Source organism: Lutra lutra, chromosome 1 (assembly GCF_902655055.1).
Source record: "Lutra lutra chromosome 1, mLutLut1.2, whole genome shotgun sequence".
In the NCBI taxonomy this organism is placed as follows: Eukaryota; Metazoa; Chordata; class Mammalia; order Carnivora; family Mustelidae; genus Lutra; species Lutra lutra.
In genome coordinates this window covers 184,880,004-184,900,197 of record NC_062278.1, presented here as the reverse complement: position 1 = coordinate 184,900,197, position 20,194 = coordinate 184,880,004, and the positions used below count along the sequence as shown (strand labels likewise).

The 20,194-nt window shown below is 40.2% G+C and overlaps 1 protein-coding gene across 12 annotated transcripts in view; it reads right to left on the bottom strand.

Annotated features, from left to right (window-relative positions):
* The window catches only part of FOXP1 (forkhead box P1), a 586,984-nt gene that overhangs the window by 49,798 nt on the left and 516,992 nt on the right, over window positions 1-20,194 (bottom strand). For all 12 annotated transcript variants that reach the window (XM_047746914.1, XM_047746908.1, XM_047746900.1 and 9 more), the window contains one exon: window positions 8,685-8,789. In XM_047746914.1, coding sequence (XP_047602870.1) covers window positions 8,685-8,789 — 105 coding nt within the window. The remainder of the gene's footprint in view (window positions 1-8,684; window positions 8,790-20,194) is intronic.

Here is a 20,194-nt window from a genome sequence, read left to right as displayed (position 1 = left end):
GTCAAGACCTGTTATGGATGCAAAAGGCATTTGGAAGGAATGGGGCCCTGTTCACACATCGCCAAAGACCCGCCCTCGACAGGGCTGAGTTTAAGTGTATGAGGCACAATATAGCTCTTGTTTATCGCCATACGGAAGAAGCGTATACGGAACAGACACTAGGAGATTAAAAAAACCTTCCAAAAATAAAGCCAGAAAACCCAAAGCAGAAGAGGAAAAGTAGAGTGCTTCCTTTCTGTGTGTGTGAGAGACGAGACTATTTCAACAGCTGATTCCACCCTCAAAGTATACAGCGCACATAAAATAAATACAGGTCACAAAAATTAACAAATCATCATAACTGCCTAATACATCCTGGGCTGGCTGCGGAAAAACAAGATCATTCTGGATTTATATCTGTAAGTATGGGATTTCCTGGACAGCTAATATCCACAAACAATCAAACACAGGAGGAACACGGGGGAAAAAGGCAGCATTATTTCAAATTTGAGCTGGGAGTCGTGATTTGTAAAGGGCTGAACAGGAACTGGAGCTGAAATCCGAAGCAAGGAAATTCTTCTACTAGGCACTGATGGACATTTCTCTGTTTCTCTTGGCTCTGTGTAGGTTTTTAGGTCACTGGGTTTTGAATGCGATGCCAAGTGAGAATCTCACTAGCACAGAAACTTTGAAAAGGACAACTAACTTAATCCCTCAATTTAAATAAAATAATAATAATAAAAAAAATCTAATGATACTTCACTCAAGAGTCAGAGCTTTTTATGAGACCTGTTGCCAATATTAGTGTCTTGGAATGATCTCATCTTTCATCCTGGCGAAATTCCAACATACAATTTCATTAACCCAGGTACTGCAGGTGATAAAACTCATTTTTCCCTAAAGAGACAGCTAAAAAGTACCAGTTATACATTTATGAAGTACCAGCAATCAAAATTATGGATTTTCTAAAAGGTTTTTAACTACTTTTATTGAAAGGAAAATCGCTGTCTCAGACTTTTGTGACACTGCTGCTAATAATAAATTTTACCATTTAGACATGGCCATAATATGGTAGACACTGTCAATAAAAGTATGGAGCAAAGATGATCCCTGTCTTTTAAGTAATACCTTCTAATTACACGCCGGAAATGATCATGTGAAGTATGTAACTAATGGCTCTTGAAAGAGAAGAACACACAACAATGTATCTCGAGTGGTACAAGGTACTGTATACACACACTCAGTTATATGCAGAATTAACCGCAGGATAGACATTAGAGAATTTGTCTAAAGCTTCCAAAGTCTACAAGGAAAAATTAAATTTCGTTTGCATTTCTGACTAAAGTCTGTTTGCTGGAAAAAAATGGGTTCAAAGGCTATTTGCTTCTTTCTTTTTTTGAGCAAAGTGGTGGCAAGGGGCCTGTTATCTTCGGCAAATTTGTCTAAACTTTTCTATCCAATATTCTATAGATCACTAGAGGGCACTGTGGTATTTAGGCCACTCTGACCTCTCTGAGTACTTGGAAAGGTCCTGAACTCCCAAACAATGTCAGAAAGGTGAAAGGGCAGACTTTTTAAGGGGGAGGGGACGAGTTCTGGTAGCAACCACTTCTTAATTTTTCTAAAGCAAGGCAAAAATGCACGATCAGAGTAAAAGTCAAATTCATCCAAAAACCCTGAGCTCACCTTGTGATACTCCAACACTTGTCACTTGGGGGGGGGGGTGTCTGCAGGGGACCAGTGTCATCCCCATATTCTGGAGATTTCAATGGTGGGGCTGGGCTTAGATTTGCAGACACCCACTTTCAAGCCCGCTACTCCCTCTACATGTGCTCAAGCCTCCTGCGAAAACTGGAGGCAATTTCACTGCAGAACCTTCAGGCGTGCAAACCGAGAGCCACAAATGGTTTGAAACAATTTATGATATCCGGCCTCCTTCGACATGTATTAGCATATACCTGGTTTCTTTAACATACACTTTGTTTTTCCAAAACCACAAACATGGTTGCTGCAACTTCATGTGGAAGTGCTTAAGGGGCGGAAAGTTAACACCTTTGTGATCCCTGCAGCCTCTCCGTGGTTGTTAAACAAAGGCCTCTTTGTGGAGGCTTTCTCGAGATGTTTTCTTAACATGTTCCAAGTAGTTTTAGGCCGGGAACTAAAGTAAACAAGATGTTACCATGATAAAAACACTTGTGAAAACATTACAGAGCGCACTTAGTAGTTTCTTTCACATAAAACTCTTCACAGTTTTGAGAAGTAAAATTCACAAAAAAAATTTTTTTTTTTTTTTTTTTTTTTTAAAGCAAATGGCCGATGAAATGACCTCAACTGCCTGCAGTTGTCGACCTTTTATGAAAGGGTCAAAGTTCCGGCCCTGGGCATTTTCCTTCACCTTTTCTTCTCCTAGCCTATTAGAGCATGTAGAACATTTATTTTGTTTTAATAAATAATATACATCCGTCCAACATGCAAAGGAATGGTTTGTTGTCCATGGTGCTCTTCTCCAAGACAAACAGCTCCAAAATAAAAACAAAACAAAAACAAGAATTCCTTTCAAATGGATACCAAGCAAGGATGCACATTACGCTCTTCTGAGATGTGACACAAATGACCATCTAGAAGAAAAACTCAGGGAAAGAGAGAAATTCTTCCCACGCACGTGAGACTACCTGGTATTTGTGAAACTACAGGTCTGGGTCTGATTTTACATTCTAAGTTAGAAACAGGGAAATGCGGTCATGATTCAACCTTCAAATCCGCTCCTCCACTCTCTCAACAAACTGTGTGAGCCCTTTTTGAAAAGAAAAGGGGGAAGAATTATAAATCCGTGTTTCCCCAGGGAATGGCTGTGTCTTCAACCGGGTTTGAAAAGAAACAACCCGATCCAAGTGGGGAGAGAATGGAGGAACACAGGGAGCTCCACCTATCTGGATTGGATTGGGCTTGTTTTTGTGTTGCCGTTATCGGAGGACTCCAAGCAAGGCAGGGCTAGAGGAGTTCATTAAAATTAGCATGGGCACCTGCTGGTATCCGTTAGCGGTAACAAATCCAATAGTCACATGATAACTCATAGCTGATGGGTTTAAAAAAAAAATCAACACGAAAACTGCAACTTGTTTTGAGAAGAAACAGGGAAATAAATGCGTACAATAGACTGGATATCTGCTGATTCTGATAAAGCCTGCCTCTGTTGGCTGTGGGGGAAAGACAACAGGATGGTTATTTGTACAGTATTTATCTTTGAAATCAAGGGCCCTGTGGTATACCTCACCTTGGGAACAAACACTGCAGAATGATCACAGAAAAGTGTCAAATCTCTGGTTTTGATTAACCAACAGTTATGATATTTTGCTCTCAGGAGGGAAAAAAGAATATGCCTCATTTTTAGACCCATGAGTCTCCCCTCCCTTCCCGTAACGTCTCTCTCTGTGAACACTGGCATTATACTGTCAGATGGGATTTTTATCCTGAATAACTAATCTTGGCCTCTCTAAAAAGTTACAGCTCACAAGCCTGAGCAGAAGGTGGTCAGGGAACAGTTACAGAACAAAGTCACTTTGCCCTTTCATACTGAGCCCTAAAAACCAGGTGGAAAAACCTAAGCCCATCTAAGTATTAAAAAGAAAAAAAAATACTGGTGAATGAAGTAACAGGGCAAGGCATATGTGGATGTTTCCCCAAAATATGAATAAACCTAAGGGTCCTGTAAACCTAGACTGGAATAACCCAGAACAGCAACGGCCACAGAAACACAGAAAGATTTCCCAGCTATGAAGGTTATGACACCAAAAAACTTTACCCTGGGTCAGAGGTCAGCAATCTAAATGCCCATTCCTTACATCTGGTCTTATGGCTGCTTTTATGCCTACAATGGCCGAGGTGAGGAGCTGTGAAACCCAGCGTATTTACTGTCTGATCCCTTACAGAAAAAGCCTGCCATTCTGTGCCCCCGCCCCCCGCCCCACAATCACATTTGACTGTGTGGGACTTTTGACAAGAACTTTATGGTTAAAAAATTATATTAAAGATCAGTCTCTTGTGACAGATGAATGCTCTGCAGTGTCATGATACCTTCCCTAATGGTCAGAAATATTTGGATTTTTATTAAAGATTTTATTTATTTGTTTCACAGAGAGAGAGATCACAAGTAGGTGGAGAGGTGCGGGGACCGGGTGCGGAAGACACAGGGAGGCAGGCCCCCCGCTGAGCAGAGAGCCTCATGCAGGGCTCGATCCCAGAATCCTGAGATCGAAACCTGAGCCAAAGGCAGACGCTTAACAACCTGAGCCACCAAGGCGCCCCTAGAAACATTTGGATTTCTAAAATTATTCCTCCTTTAAAAATATACTTAAAAATATACCTAAATAAAATTATTCCTCCTTTAAAAATATACTTAAGTGAATAAATAAGAAAAGAAGTACTAATATATTTTTAAAGAGTGCCTGGTCAGGCACTTTACATGATGTGTCTCTTAATTCCAACAAGCCTGAGAGGTGGGGTACTAAGATTACTGTCCCAAATTATGTGGGTGGATATTGGTGCTCAGAGATGCTGTATAACTAGCTCACTGAACACACTAATACAAAGTGGCTTCACCACCCAATCTGCCTTCATTCAAAGCTTTTTCTACACCTACTGCCTTAAGTTGAAAGGATACAGTTAATAAACTGCACTGCTTCTAAACCAGGCAGTATTGCATAGCAGTTAAGAGCAAGCATTACAAAGGCAGACAGCTTGGGTTTGGATCCTGACTCCACCTCTCATTAGCTGTGTGACGCTGGGGAAAATCACTTAACCCCTCTGTGTCAGTTTCCTTATCTGTAGGTTGAGAGTAAAACCTTAATTATCAGGGTGGCTTAAGGATTAAATGAGTTATACAGTTGACCCCTTGAAAAAGGTGGGAGTTAGGAACACTGACCTCCTCAGCGAGCAAAAATCTGTGTGTAATTCTGACTCCCCCCAAAACTTTACTAGTATCCTACTGTTCACAGGAGGCTTGACCAACAGCATAAAAAGTCAATTAACACATATTTATATTTATTGTATGTATTATATAGTGTCTTCCAATAAAGTAAGCTATAACAAAAAATACTAAGAAAATCATAAGGAAAGGAAATATATTTATAAAACTACTATATTTATTGGGGGAAAAGAATCTGCATGTAAGTGGATCTCCGCAACACATCTGTGTTTGGGGTCAACAGCATGTGGGAAGTACTTGGAACTGTCCCTGCTGTACAGATGTTTAATTATAAACCCTTACTAGGGGAGTATAGAATCAGGAGACCAGAAGATAGGTTGAAAAAAAACAAAAAAACAAAACTAGAAAGCCACAACTAAGTCAAGGTCTGAGCAATGCTGCATTTTGTTAATAAGAATGCCTTGGAGAAGCCAAACACTGCTGGTTATCAACCTGCCGAAACCATGAGAAAACACCTCTAGAGAGGGATAATGGAAAAGAAGAGTGAACCCAAGAAAGGTGTGCTTCCAGGATCTACACTCTTGCACAGATGGAGAAGAAATGCTTAAAATGTCACTTCCCAATAACAGTGACTCCACGGGGACGTGAGTCAGAGGCCACGTGGCTTCTGTTTGACCCACACGAAATACAGTAGCTCTTCCAGACCAGTTCAATGGAAAGCAAAGTTGGTTTCACTAAAGCCAGGGTGATTACGCTTTAGACGGCACACAGATGGGGGAGAAGTGAGTCTGCAAGAAGACGAACTTATTTTCCACTACATGAAGCAAGACATGGAAACCTGAAGACAACTCTGAATTTCCAAGAACTAAAATCATGCTAGAGAGGAATATACAGCCAACTGATGTGGAACGAAGGAAAGCAGTAAGAGAACAGTGAGTTCTAGAGTTTTTTTTTGTTTTGTTTTTTCCTCTTCAGAATTTACTCTCCCTTTGCTGATTTACGTACTCCTTCCTTGCACTCAGGGACCAAGTCGCTCCTCCCTAGCCCCCACATGGTTCATGGGGGTTAACACTTCCCTGTCTGCTCTGGAGGTGTGCATCTGATGGGAGCCGGGTTACATCACTGTGATGGGCTCAAAGCTGGAACACGTGACTCAATCTGGGTCAATGAGAGTCTGCTCAGGACTGCTGCTAGAACTACGGAAAAAAGAGATGCGCTCTGAGACGAATAAACTTAACGGCATGGCATCGTCCTCCTTAGCTCTACTTGGAACGAGCCTAAGAACGAAGGCAACGCAGAAGAAAACTGAGCTAAGAGACACAGAACCAATTCTCCAGTAACACCGCTGAAGGATCTGAATGCAGCCATGGACGTCCCAGTAACAAGAGTCAATTATCATTAGGGAATGATAATTCCCTAATTATTTTAGGGGAAAATCCCCCCGATTTTTTTGAGTGGGGGGAAATGATGAGGGGTTAAGCCAATTTAAGTCGGGCTTCTGTAGCGGGTGAACAGAAGTCTTCTAACAAATACAAGTCCACAACTAAGTCCCAGGAAATCAACAAGCAACAGGTGCAGGTTCACAGTGGGCATTCCAATTCCACTGAGCAAATACGAACTGAAAACATGTCATTTCATGAGCAAAACCACAATAAATAATTGAGAGGTGGTTTCCTATAAAGAGCCAGGCTCCTCTACTATCCTTAAAAGGTTTTTTTAAAAAAAAAAAAAAAAAAAAAAAAAAAGGAATTACTCTAGGTCCCAATTCTGATGATCTTTAGGTTCTCTTCTTTAGTATGAGGTGTGGTTTGAAAGTTTACTATCTCATGGTGGAGGCACAGAAGAAAAAAAAAAAGATTATACATGTAATATATGTAATATTACATGTAATAAATATATATTATATAATAAAATTATATATAAAACACATATACATTATATATATCTATATATCTATCTCTTTCTCTCTATCTGTAGATATCACCTAATTGTCCGTTTACATAATAAATGGACTTTGGATTTGAGGATGAGGGTGGAAATACTATGGTAATAAACAACATTTTTTAAATGGATCATATTGGAAAACTGCCCCTTTCCCTTGTGACTCAGAAACAGATACACTGAGAATATTCATAGCAATTGTATATTTCTAGAGACTTTATGAAAATAAATCTTATTTACAGATAGTTATCAGCCATTCTACAGATGAGCGAAATTAGCACCAATGCATTTCTCAAAGCTAGCACTGGTGTAGAAGGTGAAGTCAGAATTTGAAAGTGGCTTCTACTGAGGTCTTTTTCTTTAATTATCTAAATACAATTAGGTAATAACAAAACAATGACTTACAGTGAGTGATTTATGAGAGAACAAAGCCCAATAACAGTAACTTGAATCATAAGAATTGTGAAGGGCTTTTGCTTACTGATCTTGATTGTTGATATTTAAAACAAATTTCAGGCATCTCCTTTTTAAAAAAAAATTTTTAAGTACTTAAGTTTCTAAGGACCACCCCCCATGCTTTTCAAGTAAAATCTTATAGCTGGGAAGCTCTGAAATAGATTCACAGGCTTCCTTAATTAAAAAATGATATTCACCAAAGCCCCCTTCAGATAACACTGGATGTACTTCCAATGGCAGGTTTACAAGATTTGTATCCAGGTCCATAAAGTTAAATATAGAGATTGCTTTAACAATATAAAGACTGCACAAAACCAGAAAACTGCACATAAATCTGCCTGCTTCTAGTTTTAGAGGCTTGAATAAGACAGAAGGAAAGATCCCCAAATACCAAATTTGTAAGCTATCATGAAGCCAGATATAGAGGACGGTTACGTGTGCATATACTGGGTTACGGCATGATAGGTAAATATGCTGAACACAATGTATTATTATATTTGGTCTGTCAGTGATTCAGTGATACTATCAATAAATCTATGAGGGTGTCCATAACACAGGGCAGTTTAGTCTACATTTTATTAAAGGACAAGGTCACTGTAGGGAAGGGAAATAGTAAGATGTAGTGCAGAAGCCTTTCATTTCAATTAGGAGAAGATTCATGTATCATTTATTTCCAGAGACACTTTAACAGTGTTACAGATTCAAATGGAGTAACCCAAGTTTTCAGTCATACTGTAACTGGAGAAATTAAAGTTACTCCATTCTCACCATAAGGACATGAATCCGAACTAAAGAGAACGCCAAAATGGAAAGGTAAGAAGCAAGGTGGTAGCATTTCCTTGGCACCCATTTCTTTCTTTCTTTCTTTCTTTCTTTCTTTTTTTTTTTTTACAAAAGGAAATTTATTTCAAAAGCATAAGGCACCTATTTCTTAAGTGTATAAAGTCATTTGCAGAAAAACAAAGAGGACCAATCACCAAGCTACAACGAGCCAGTCACTGATAGCAGTTCTAAAAAATTAGAGTTAGTAGGTCAGTGATTCAGTATGCAGACACATGAATAAAAGTGAAAAATAAATTATTGCTAATTTAATACTGGGAGAATTTTTATTTAATCACTGTTATTCTGAGAAAACGGGTAAACACAGACTTACACGAAGAGCATCAAAACTGTCCTTGGTTATACCTCCTTTGCCCTTTACAATCAACCCTCCACAGATTCTGTAACTACTCCTATGACAATGTGCTAGACCTTATGATTTAGAGTCCATTCTCAAAATGGTGGTATGAAACCCTCCATCAAAAAGGCATTTTATGAGGAAAAGCATGAACAGTGGGAGGTGATGGCTATGTAAAAGAAAAAAGCAATATAAAATCATTCTTACTTTAGAAATGATTGGAAATCTTCGCACACTGCTTCACAGCCTGGCCACTTGCATACACCATGTCCATAGAGAGGATGGCTATGGGGGTGCTCCTCATGGGACAAACTGAAAAAAAAAACACACACACACACACACAAAAGGACAAGAGAATGAATATGTTGCCAAGAACCATCCCATCAGACTTAAAAGGCAAGAGGAACCCACATGGCTGAAAGTGGACATGGAGGAATCAAGGGTTTCTTTTTCCCCATGAATTTACTAATTAATTCTGAATTGTTCTTTGAAAGCAAGAGTTAAATTCCAAGATGTGAATAGTCCAATGTTAGAAATGTAACCACCATATATGAAAAGTGTTTGACAGGCTTTTGTTAGAGGCAAAGCTCTCTACTCAGACTGTGAAGGATTCTTTAAAAAGCTAGAATTTATCATTTAATCTACATAATGAAAATGATAAAAATCTGTACTTGATTTTGAGATTCTCTTGCTGTTTTCTACCCAGAGTATTATACATTTTCTTCCTCCTTTCCACCAGAAAACTGCTTTCACATAATTGTATGATCTTTTCATAAATTAATTTTATCTAGCAAAGAATAGAGCAATTAAATAATTTAGAATAAAATAATTTAGAAACACAAATATATCCAAGCAAATGATTAGCTTTAAAAAGACACTGATAACAGCAAAAAGATTATATCCCTAAAATTACAGACACCAAGAGTGAGAAAAAACTTAGCATGAACACAAGGGGTTAATCCTCTAGTGGGGTTCCAATCAATACATAATGATTTGACCACAAGGATCCAAGTCATGGGATGCTTTGATCCACACCATGTGGTGCTCGGGGAAGTATATCTGTTGTACTTGCCGAGGAACCATATTCTCAAATATTTTCTCTATTAGATTTCTGCATCCAGACTTCTTTCAGACAAATTATTTTTATACTCATTTCCATAACCTTAGATTCCATCAAATAGAAGTGTAAAACGAACACAGAGAGTTCTGTTTCGTACTCAAGCACAATCCCTTCAAGGAAAGGGCTGTCTTGCAACTTACTCCACTGCCTCTCCATGACTTCGAACTTCAATCATGACCACACACACACACACACACACACACACACACACACACACGCAGGGCTTCTATTTTATATTACCACCAGGATGTGCATTCATCTATCATCTATCGATTCACGCTCACAGAGCAGACATACACAAATGCCACTTGTCCCTGACTTATAACATAATGAATCCACGGTGGGCATATTATGAACAGTTAAACTAAGGAGCAGTAGGAGTAAACACACGTGCGCACAGAACTATACCTTATCAGGGATCAATAGGTCTCTCTCTGGCTTTTAAATAATTACGCTGGAAATTTAATATCACTTGAAAATAATGACAAGCTTCTCTGCCTTAAAATAGAAAATACATCTGGGAACCAGAAAAAAATTACAGAAGTCTAACTCATAAAGGTGTCCCTCATGTGAGAAAAGACTAAGATTAGTGAATGAAGGTGGCTCTGTAGTGGAACTTATAAAGCCCAATGACAAAAGGATGCTCTCTAAGCAGTGAAGACAGCAGAAGTCCATTGGACCAAAAGAATTACTACCAACCCAAGTTCATCTTTGGATTTTTAAAATTTTTTTTTGTTTATTTATTTGACAGAGATCACAAGTAGGCAGAGAGGCAAGCAGAGAGAGAGAGGAGGAAGCAGGCTCCCCGCTGAGCAGAGAGCCCAATGCAGGGGTTTATCCCAGGACCCTGGGATCATGACCAGAGCCAAAGGCAGAGGCTTTAACCCACTGAGCTACCCAGGCGCCCCCATCTTTGGATTTTTTTAAAGACTAAAATCAATTACATAAGATGATGGACACTAGTGAAACTATTTTGGTTCATGGTCATGACATAAGTAAATCAAGTCAATCACGTCATTATGCTGTACAACTTACACATGCCATATGTCAGTTACATCTCAGTAACACTGGAATAAACAGATATGGTACCAAAACAGAATTTCAAAAATTATGGACAATATTTGAAATCAGAGAATCCTTCTAAGGACTCGAATTCTCAGCTGTTCTATGGGAAGGAAATCATTTAAAAACTATTCCTACCAATAGCTTAGAAAAAAGGAAAAAAAAACCCCTAAATCATTATTTTCTTTACCAACTCATATATATATATATATACATACATACATACATACACTACCCACTTTTGACAAATTAAGGTGTGAAGATTTAAATCATCCTTTTATATTTAACATAATTTTGCTATTAAATAATTTCTCGGGGCACCTGGGTAGCTCAGTGGATTAAAGCCTCTGCCTTCAGCTCAGGTCATGATCCCAGAGTCCTGGGATCAAGCCCCGCATCTGGGCTCTCTGCTCAGCAGAGAGTCTGTTTCCCTTCCTCTCTCTGCCTGCCTCTCTGCCTACTTGTAATCTCTATCAAATAAATAAATAATCTTTAAAAAAATAAATAAATACATAATTTCTCATGCTATCAACTGTCTTCAAAACTTTATTTACTGAAGCTAGCAGCCCATGATAAACTATCATGGGCCTAGTTACATACCAAAATTTGTCTAACTACCATTTTGGACATTGAGAGTCCCTTTACGTTTCATATGTTTATGAATAACATTAAAAATAAAATTTTACCAGGTGAAACATTCCAGCGTATAACTGATTTTTACAAGACACATTCAGAGAAAAAGGATGAATCTGTAGACGAGTACTACTTTTTTAAATTCACTATGACTATTCTCTCAAGTAGCTGTCAAGAGATGCTCAGTGCCCAGTAGTACATTCTTAACCATTATATATACTTTGTGTGATCCCTTAAGTTGGAAACCAAATGCCTCAACTAGTTAGGATACAAAATTAATATCCCTAGTTAAAAACTGCAAATGGTTATTCTAATTGTATTTTTTTGTTGTTGGTGGTGGTGTTGTCAACTGCAGAGTGTTCTGAAAAGTATGAAAGGAAACAGTATGTGTTCACTAGAGGGGTTTAAGACTCAACATAAAATATACATAATTTAACATGGACTCTGCCATCCATTCCCCCGTCCACCCCAATCTCTCTGCTTTTTGGTTAACTTATTTGTGAAGGCCCTGTGGCTTGACTAAAAACCACTCTGCTCTAAGGATTTTTTTTTTTTTTTAATCAACTTGGTATAGACTTATTTCCAAGTAAGAACAGAGGACAGTTCACTAAGGCCTTAGAAAGACAACTGAAAGCTAAAGAAACAAAGTCTTCCCACACACATACATAGTTCCATACTCAGCCGACCACCTAAAAGCTTAAGTGTACATTAAAACAGTATTTATTTATTATGGAATTAAGATATGCTCTTATTTTAGTAAGTTCACATAACTCTGAGCTGGTTACTGAAGAAAGTCCATTCCTCACGCCACACCACCCCCATCCCGTACCTAATAACCTCACCCTGGGTAACACTGTTAACGGCTAGTATGTTACAGTGCTACATTTTTCTTCTAATGTATTACTAGTTTACAAAAATGGAAACTATAGACACTACTGTTACTTGTTTTTCATGTTTAATATATAATAGGATACTTTGATTTCATTTATTTTTGGCATATCACAGGTGCGTTTATTTAGGCCCTGAAGGAAAAGGCACTTCAAGTGTACAGCGAGGGATGGTCCACGTTCCCACCTACGAGCGCTTGGTGCAATTCACAGCCAGGCTGGCATTCCACCCGAGGTGTATTCCAAGCAAAGCTGATTAATGATGACCACGAGTAGGGGCAGGACTCAAAGCTCTGAAATATTTGCTTTTTTTTACCCACACTCCTAATTTTCTAGAAGATGAAGCCCATTCAACCCCATTCCTACCCAAATCTCCTGGTAAACTTAGGTATGAGCAGGGCTTCAAGGGGATCCAGACATTCTTAATAAGGCTCTGATGCATCTCAGAGTGCAGGACCACTGGCTCTGGCCGCCCTGATCTGCATGGCCAGTGACTATAATTGGATACTTTTTTTTTTTTTAAAAGATTTTATTTATTTATTTGACAGACAGAGATCACAAGTAGGCAGAGAGGCAGGCAGAGACAGAGAGAAGGGGAAGCAGAGCTGAGCAGAGAGCCCAATGCGGGGCTCGATCCCAGGACCCTGGGATCATGACCTGAGCCGAAGGCAGAGGCTTTAACCCACTGAGCCACTCAGGCGCCCTATAACTGGATACTTTTAAATACACTAAGTTGTCTGGGAAAAAGTGCTTGACTATGGAAGGAAAAGGAACAGGCTGGTGATGGTACCCAGATACAGTATGTTTGGACAAACACAAAAGGAACCCTAATAATTGTCAGGGGTGATGAAGAAACAACTTTCACTGTATCACTTTGGATGTTTTTATGTTGTACATTGCAGAAATGCTTTGCTGTGCAATTGTCATTTCTTTTCTTATCTATGTACGAATATGAACATATACAGGCACACATGAAAAAAATCAAGTGGTACACAGGACTCCATATTGAGACTGCCACTGGCCCTGAGAGCGGCACAGCAGAGCCCAGGGTGCGTGTGGCTGAGTCCTGCTTCTGGCCTTTTAGTCATGTCGTGGGGTATACCAGCTGTACTTCTGAATGAGAGCGTTTCTGTGTCATCGGAAAAGCGGAACAGACATTTGTATTCTGACTGCCTTTAGGGAAGTGCCAAAAGGTAACAGAAGGGAAATTTATTCTTCTTATGTCAAACTATACCAGCGTCCTATAAAGTTAATCTTCTCTGGTGTAACCAAGAGGAGAATAAACTTTGAAGAAGATGAAGTCAACAGACACCATGCTGTACCACAAGACATTTCCTGCCAAGTTAAAGACAGTTAGTTTTCCTTTCTTCTGAAGGCACACTCTCAGCTTTTCCTGTGCCCTGACCCAAGTTCTCATGGTTGCCTTTGGAGTCGCCCCCCAAGATGTGCGTTTTCCCCTTTCTAAGAGTGCTGTTTTCTTCCTCTGGAAATTCCTGATTTCATCTGTAACAAAAGTCTCTATCTGTGTGCATCAGGTCTATAGCTACCTTCCCCCATGCTTCCCCCGAATTACCCCCAAATTATAAATTGTGTGCTATTTCACTGGCATGTTATTTCACAAATTGAGTTATGAAAGACTGTTGGTCATTCTCCAATCACTCAAAAAGGTGGAATACGTTTTGCCTTTTAAGTGTTATTAAGAGATTCATACACCATGCGATTCACTCTTTCACATGTATAAGTCCATGGTTTTGAATATGTTTAAAGCTGTGTAACCACATCACATATAATTTTAGAACATTTCTATCACACCAAAAAGAAATCTCCTACCCATTTATGATCACTCCCCATCTCTTCCTAACCTTCAGCTCCTTCTAACCACTAGCCTTCTTTCTGTTTCCAGACATATGTTTATTCTGGACATTTCATATAAATAGCATCATGCAAGATGTGTTTGTGTCAGCCTTTTTCCACTTAGAATAATGTTTTGGAGGTTCATCTTCACTGTAGGACGTATCAGTATGTCTTTTCTTTTTTACAGCTGAATAGTATTCCACTGGGTGTATAGAAACTTTTTTTTTTTAAATCCATTCATTCACTGATGGACATCTGGGCTGTTTCCACATTCTGGCTACTGTGAACAGTGGTGGTACCAGAGTGCATGTCCATGTACATGATGGAACTGATGTTCTCAGTTCTTTGGGGTATATATCTAAGAGGAGAATTGGCAGGTCATGTGGTAAGTCTACAGTTAACATTTTGAGGAAATGCCAGAAGAGTTCTGAAAGCAGCTACACTACCTTCAATTCTGACCAGGATTGTTTGAGGGTTACGATTTCTCTACATACTTGCTAGCTATACGTCTTTATTTTCGCCACCTTGGTAGATGAAACGTGGTGCCTTTTGTGTTTCTTATTTATAGTTATTTAATGTTTAATGATGTTGAGCATCTTTTCATGTGCTTACCAACCCTGTATATATCTTCTTTAGAGATAGGACTATGCAAATTCTTTGTCCACTTTTTAAAAATTGGGCTATCTTTTTTACTGTTGAACAGCAAGTTTTAACTTATCCTGCACGTTAGTTTCTTATCAGATGTATGATCTGCAAATATTTACTCCCATTTTGTAGACTGTCTTTTCAGCTTCTGGACGGTGTGCTCTGAAGCACGAGTCTCCAGATTTGACCAAGTCCAATGTATCTATTTTTCCTGTGGTTCCATGTGATTCTGATGTCATATCTAATAACCCACTGGCTAATCGAACATCATGAAGATTTATTCGTGTATTTTCTTCTGAGAGCTAGCTCTCGCATTCATTTTGAGCTCATTTTTGTATACGGCGTGAGGAAGAGTTCCAACTTCATTATTTTGCGTGTTGCACCAGCAGCGTTTGACAAAAAGATTTTTCCGCTCTGACCTCAATGAACTGCCTTGGTGCCTTTGCCAAAAATCAACTGAACAGCGCATCTGGGCGGCTCAGTTGGTTAATCGACTGCCTTCCGTTCAGGTCATGATCCTGGAGTCCTGGGATCGAGTCCCGCATCGGGTTCTCAGCTCTATGGGGAGTCTGCTTCTCCCTCTCACCCTCTCCCTTCCCATACTCTCTCTCAAATAAATAAAATCCTTTAAAAAAATTAACTGAACATAAATGGATTTTGGCTACATTTTGCACATGGATTCTGCACAGGGCAAAAATGACACATCTTGTTAATGATGAGATGAATAAGCAGGAGGTGTTCAGTGATTACTGGTTAAAGGAATGAAGGAGGTCTATGCCTTTCAATAAGGATTAACAGTGTCCTTACTGCTGCTGTGAAGCAGGAAGCGGTTCCCTTCTAAACCATTCCCCACCCCGTACAAATACACCAGAAAGCACAACTAATACCTTTCCTGCCTCCTTTGCCTGCCTAGAAGCAGTTCTGTCTCTCTCTTGCCCACGGGTCACCCTCCTTTTCCCCCACCATTCGGCCTTTCATTCAACCAACCAACATTAACAGAATGCTAGCCCTAAGACAGGCACCAAGATACTGATGATGAAGACCAGTTCTCTGCCAAACTGCCTCGGAGCCTCCCCACGGCTCAAGTCTCTCCCCGCCGGTCTTTTTTCCAATTCTTTGGTTTCACGTCCATGTGCAAGTGACTCCTTATGTCCACCCCATAACGCAGTCAGTCACAGAACCTTCCCCTCTCAGATCCATCACAGCCCATAGTTTTGGCTGGGTGGCAAGGGACTGCTCACTCCTTGCCAAAGCCCGTGACAACCACAGACCTCAGGGTTCCAGAAAGGTGTTCTTTTGACATAGTTTCAGGACCACCTACTAAAAAATGCTTTACACTAAACTGTGACCATAACCACGCAAGTATCAATGAAAGCCACTACTTACAGCTTCTTCTTTTACACGTTTAGTTCTTTAATGACAACTTGCAGAGAAAGGATCCCACTTTCTCCCCTTCTCTGGCATCGCTTTTTAGTTCTTAGCCTAGATTTCCCTGCCTTCTACTTTGCTACCACATCTTACTTTCGATGACCCTATAAGTACCAGATCAGGGATCTCTCAGGTTGAAAGAGAGGAGAATGAACTCGATTTCTAGTGATGAAGTGCTATCAGAAGACACGGTGACTTCAGATGTTTTAAATGTTGACAAACTAACGGATCTGTTTATGATATAAGCCATAAGTCCATTTCAGGGACACCAAACAAGGTGGGTTGGCTTTGGGACTCCATCAGAGTGGACCTTACGATACAGAGCGATGCAGAGGAACAAGAGCAAAAGAGATGATGACTTAAATTTCTACCACAATGTTCCATTTTAGAGTTTATTCTTCTGACGTCTTTCCTACTATTGGGTATCTCCTCAAAACCAGCGGGAAGTCAAAGTTTCTTGCAGAAACTAAAGTGACAGGTCAAGTTTCTTCATGGGTTACCCTGCAGTATCGGGAGGAAAAGGTCTTACACCTGCCTACCAATGCACAAATGATATGTGGGAACAGGGGAAATGAGGATGTGAGTACGGCAACCTTGCTCCTGAGAGCTCTGTAAAAATGACCTTTTCCCTCTAACTTTCACTGAAAACACTTCAAGGAGCAGGCGGGCTTCTCATTTCCCATTGAAAGCTGGGAAACGGCTCAGGTGTCACATTTCTAGCATACTGCCTTCATTTTGCTTTTCACTCATTATAGAAATACACCATCCTATGTGTTTATTCATCGGTTATCTGAAAGTACGCTCACCGTCAGTTCCATCACCTTCCACAAAGAGAAGGGTGTCTAAGGAAAGCCTTTGAGAGTCCAGCCTGAAGTGAGTGAAGATGAAGTCTCCACCAACAGAAACACACACACACACACACACACACACACGGACACACATACATGTGTGCACGTATGCGCGCGCACACACACACACACACATTCTCTCTTTCACTCTCTCATGTGGTGAATCCTTGACTCTCCTTCCCCAGAACGCTCATCATCTCAATTTTCTGCTGCTTTTCAAATCATGTTTAATTAGAGGATTTCACATTCCCTTGTGATATGATATTCATGAGTAAAACTTGCAATTGGAGTGACTGTGAATTAGTCTATTAAGAGCCAGATTTGTGCTTTTAAACAATGATAGAGATTATTGTTATTATCTGCTCTCAATATTGTGGCTTGGTATGTGAGGGTTACCTTAACTAACTTGAGATCTGAAGTAAAAGCTTTTAACAACTTAGGTCCAAGGGTTTTGGTTTTGATTTTGTTCTCCCCCCTTGCATTGCAGAGTATCCTGTAAGATATACAGGGTTCCCTCTCTGTAACGGCCCTCATGGTGTGGCCCATGAGAGCAGTGTGTGGGGCGAGTGTGAGTGATATACAGATATCCTCACCCTTGTATTTACGAATTCATGTTCATGTGTACTAGAAAAAAAAAATCTGACTAAGACATCAGATTCATGACTTCTCAGTGTTATATTTTCTTGCAATCTATTTAAGTCACTCACTTTTAATCAAAATATTCAGTAATAAGTAGTGAACAGGTACATGCAGGTGTGGCCAAAATGCGACATGGTGGGAGATTGATTCAAAGTCATTACTGTCCAGGCTTAAAAGATGGTATTTGTATGCAAGGGTATGCAAACACAACTTTCCTCTCTCACTCTTCCTGTCAGAGTAATGCTTCCCAAACTTTATTCTGGATATGAATCGTCGGGAGATCTTTTTAACGTGCAGGTTTTACTTAGTTCTGGGTTGGGCTGCAAGGCTGTGCTTGCCCGCAAAGCTCACGTGTGATGCCCGTGGTGGTGGGTTACGGACCACAGCCTGAGTGCTGAGTGCCTTGAGAGTTTCCTGCTCTGCATCTAACCTAAAAATGACTGTGCTTTATTAAAGGGACGCTCAGGGGGTGCCCTACTCACTGTGGGTTGAATAACAAGATAGAAATGGATAAATATGGAGAGGGGCGGCCCTGGGCAACCTCACCAAGTAATAGCTGCAAACTCATTAAAAAAAAAAAAAAGGAAAGAAAGCCAGCTGGCCCTGTTACCTAAGAATGATAGGAAAGGCTTTTTAAGACTTAATGTAATAGAAAAGGTAAGACTGGAGGTGGTTTGCACAGCGAAAAGATCATTTCCTGTTTCTGTGGACCAAACACCGATTTCACATGAGCACAAATATGGGGAGTGAGCTCATCTGAGAGTGATGTTTGCCGGGTATTACGTGGATCAGGAACAGCCCGGCACACACATATGAATCGGTAAACCTGACAGCTCAGAACTTCACTGTGCCCAAGCTCGACAAGTGCCTAAGGCGTCCTCTAAGTCTGATTCGTACCCCAGGAGCCTGGAAGTACAAGATGCATGTGTACCTAAGATCTTGAATTAAGTTTTTAGGAAGATAAGTGGTAGTTCTGGGCTTTCCCAGGAAACCAGGGTCAACATACAGTGGAAACAGGGTTGCAGTCCACCTGGCATAGTACCATATTCAGTCAAGGTCTCTCTCCTCAGTGAAGAGGGAATCTGACCAAAATATCCTGATACAGGACACGCATGCCCTCAACGGTGGCCCAAACAATGTCTGTTAGAGCAAGGATGCAGAGTTTAAAAAAAAAACAAAAACAAAAACAACAAAACTGGAAGATTTAATTTATATTAGCTAAAAACATATGGAGTATCTCCAACCTCTGATTTGACCAGTATCATTTCTTAGGATGAGGCCTATTTGACTTTAATTTTTAAAAAATGACTTGATTTCAAGAGAATAATATAAATCATACTCTAAGTAGATATGGCGAAGTTCACAATCATGGGACGTCAACCCAGATGGCTGAGGTTTGGGAAACCCAAAGTGCATGATGCATTGTACAAGGAGATTCGGTCTCTAGCTGGCTTAACTTCCTCAGTAAACAATGAACCAGCGGCAAGTCACTGAAGACACGCTTTTAATTGAATTTTCATTGGGGAAGGAAGAGCCTCGGGATCTTCCTGGACTTAGGACACAAAACCCACAGAGGGCACTCCATCCACTGCTTCTGGGACTTAAACCTATCACAAGGGACTTCAGAGGCTCTCATCTGCAGGCTGCAGATGTGACTAGTAAGTGCTGCTCTACCAATGGTAAGAACCCAGGGTTGGGTGGCATGAGATCAGCAGTTCTTCACCATCCACTTCACCCAACTGCCTGCCCCATCTCTCTTACTGGGCAAAACGTGCCATCTTGGTTCCCAGATGCCAGAAGTATGTGCCCCAGCAGGACAACAGAGCAGAGAATGAGAGCTTGAGAACCTGAGAGCAACTGATCACAAACAGCGAGTGGGTGATGACAAAAGCAGAATGTCTGTGTGTACGTGGTGATGAGTGAAGGAATAAATCAAAGGAAGGGGAAAACAAAAAGGAAAAGGCAGAAGTCCAGCTTTTGTTTCTTATGCCACTAAGGGCCATCCTGAGTTTATGAGAGTTTACCACTGGCAGCATTAACATTGGGATCTCGTTAAGAAAACAGAATGCTTTCCAAAGAGTGGCTGTGAGCAACTGTGTCAATACAGACATAGGGACCACTAATCCAAAAATTATTAACACCATTAGGCAGGCATTCTGATTATGTCAATGCAAGTGTGTTTGCAGTGGTGACTCATGAGGTCTATGTGCAATGTGCCCATATGTTAGAGGCACCAACGGTACCCAAGAAAACCAAAGAACATAAATAAAAGTTCAATACTATTTCTTCATAGTCCTTCCTCCAGAATATTGTTCCATTCTCCAGAATGGAAGCCAGTGCAATTATACTCCAGAAACAGCAGAATCACATAAGTGTAGTGTGAGGACCAGATGCACAAGCTGGAGATGAGGGGACGAGTGACATAAGGATACAAACTAGCTGAGAACCATGAGGTTCTCCATTTATGTTCCCTTAGAACTATCTCATATGTTATGGAATTATTGTTATTCCTCTATAGGACAAGATCCTTCATTAATGTTCACTGGATTAAACTCTTCTGTGCCTTCAATTGCACAGTGTTTAAGTGAACACTGAACTTGT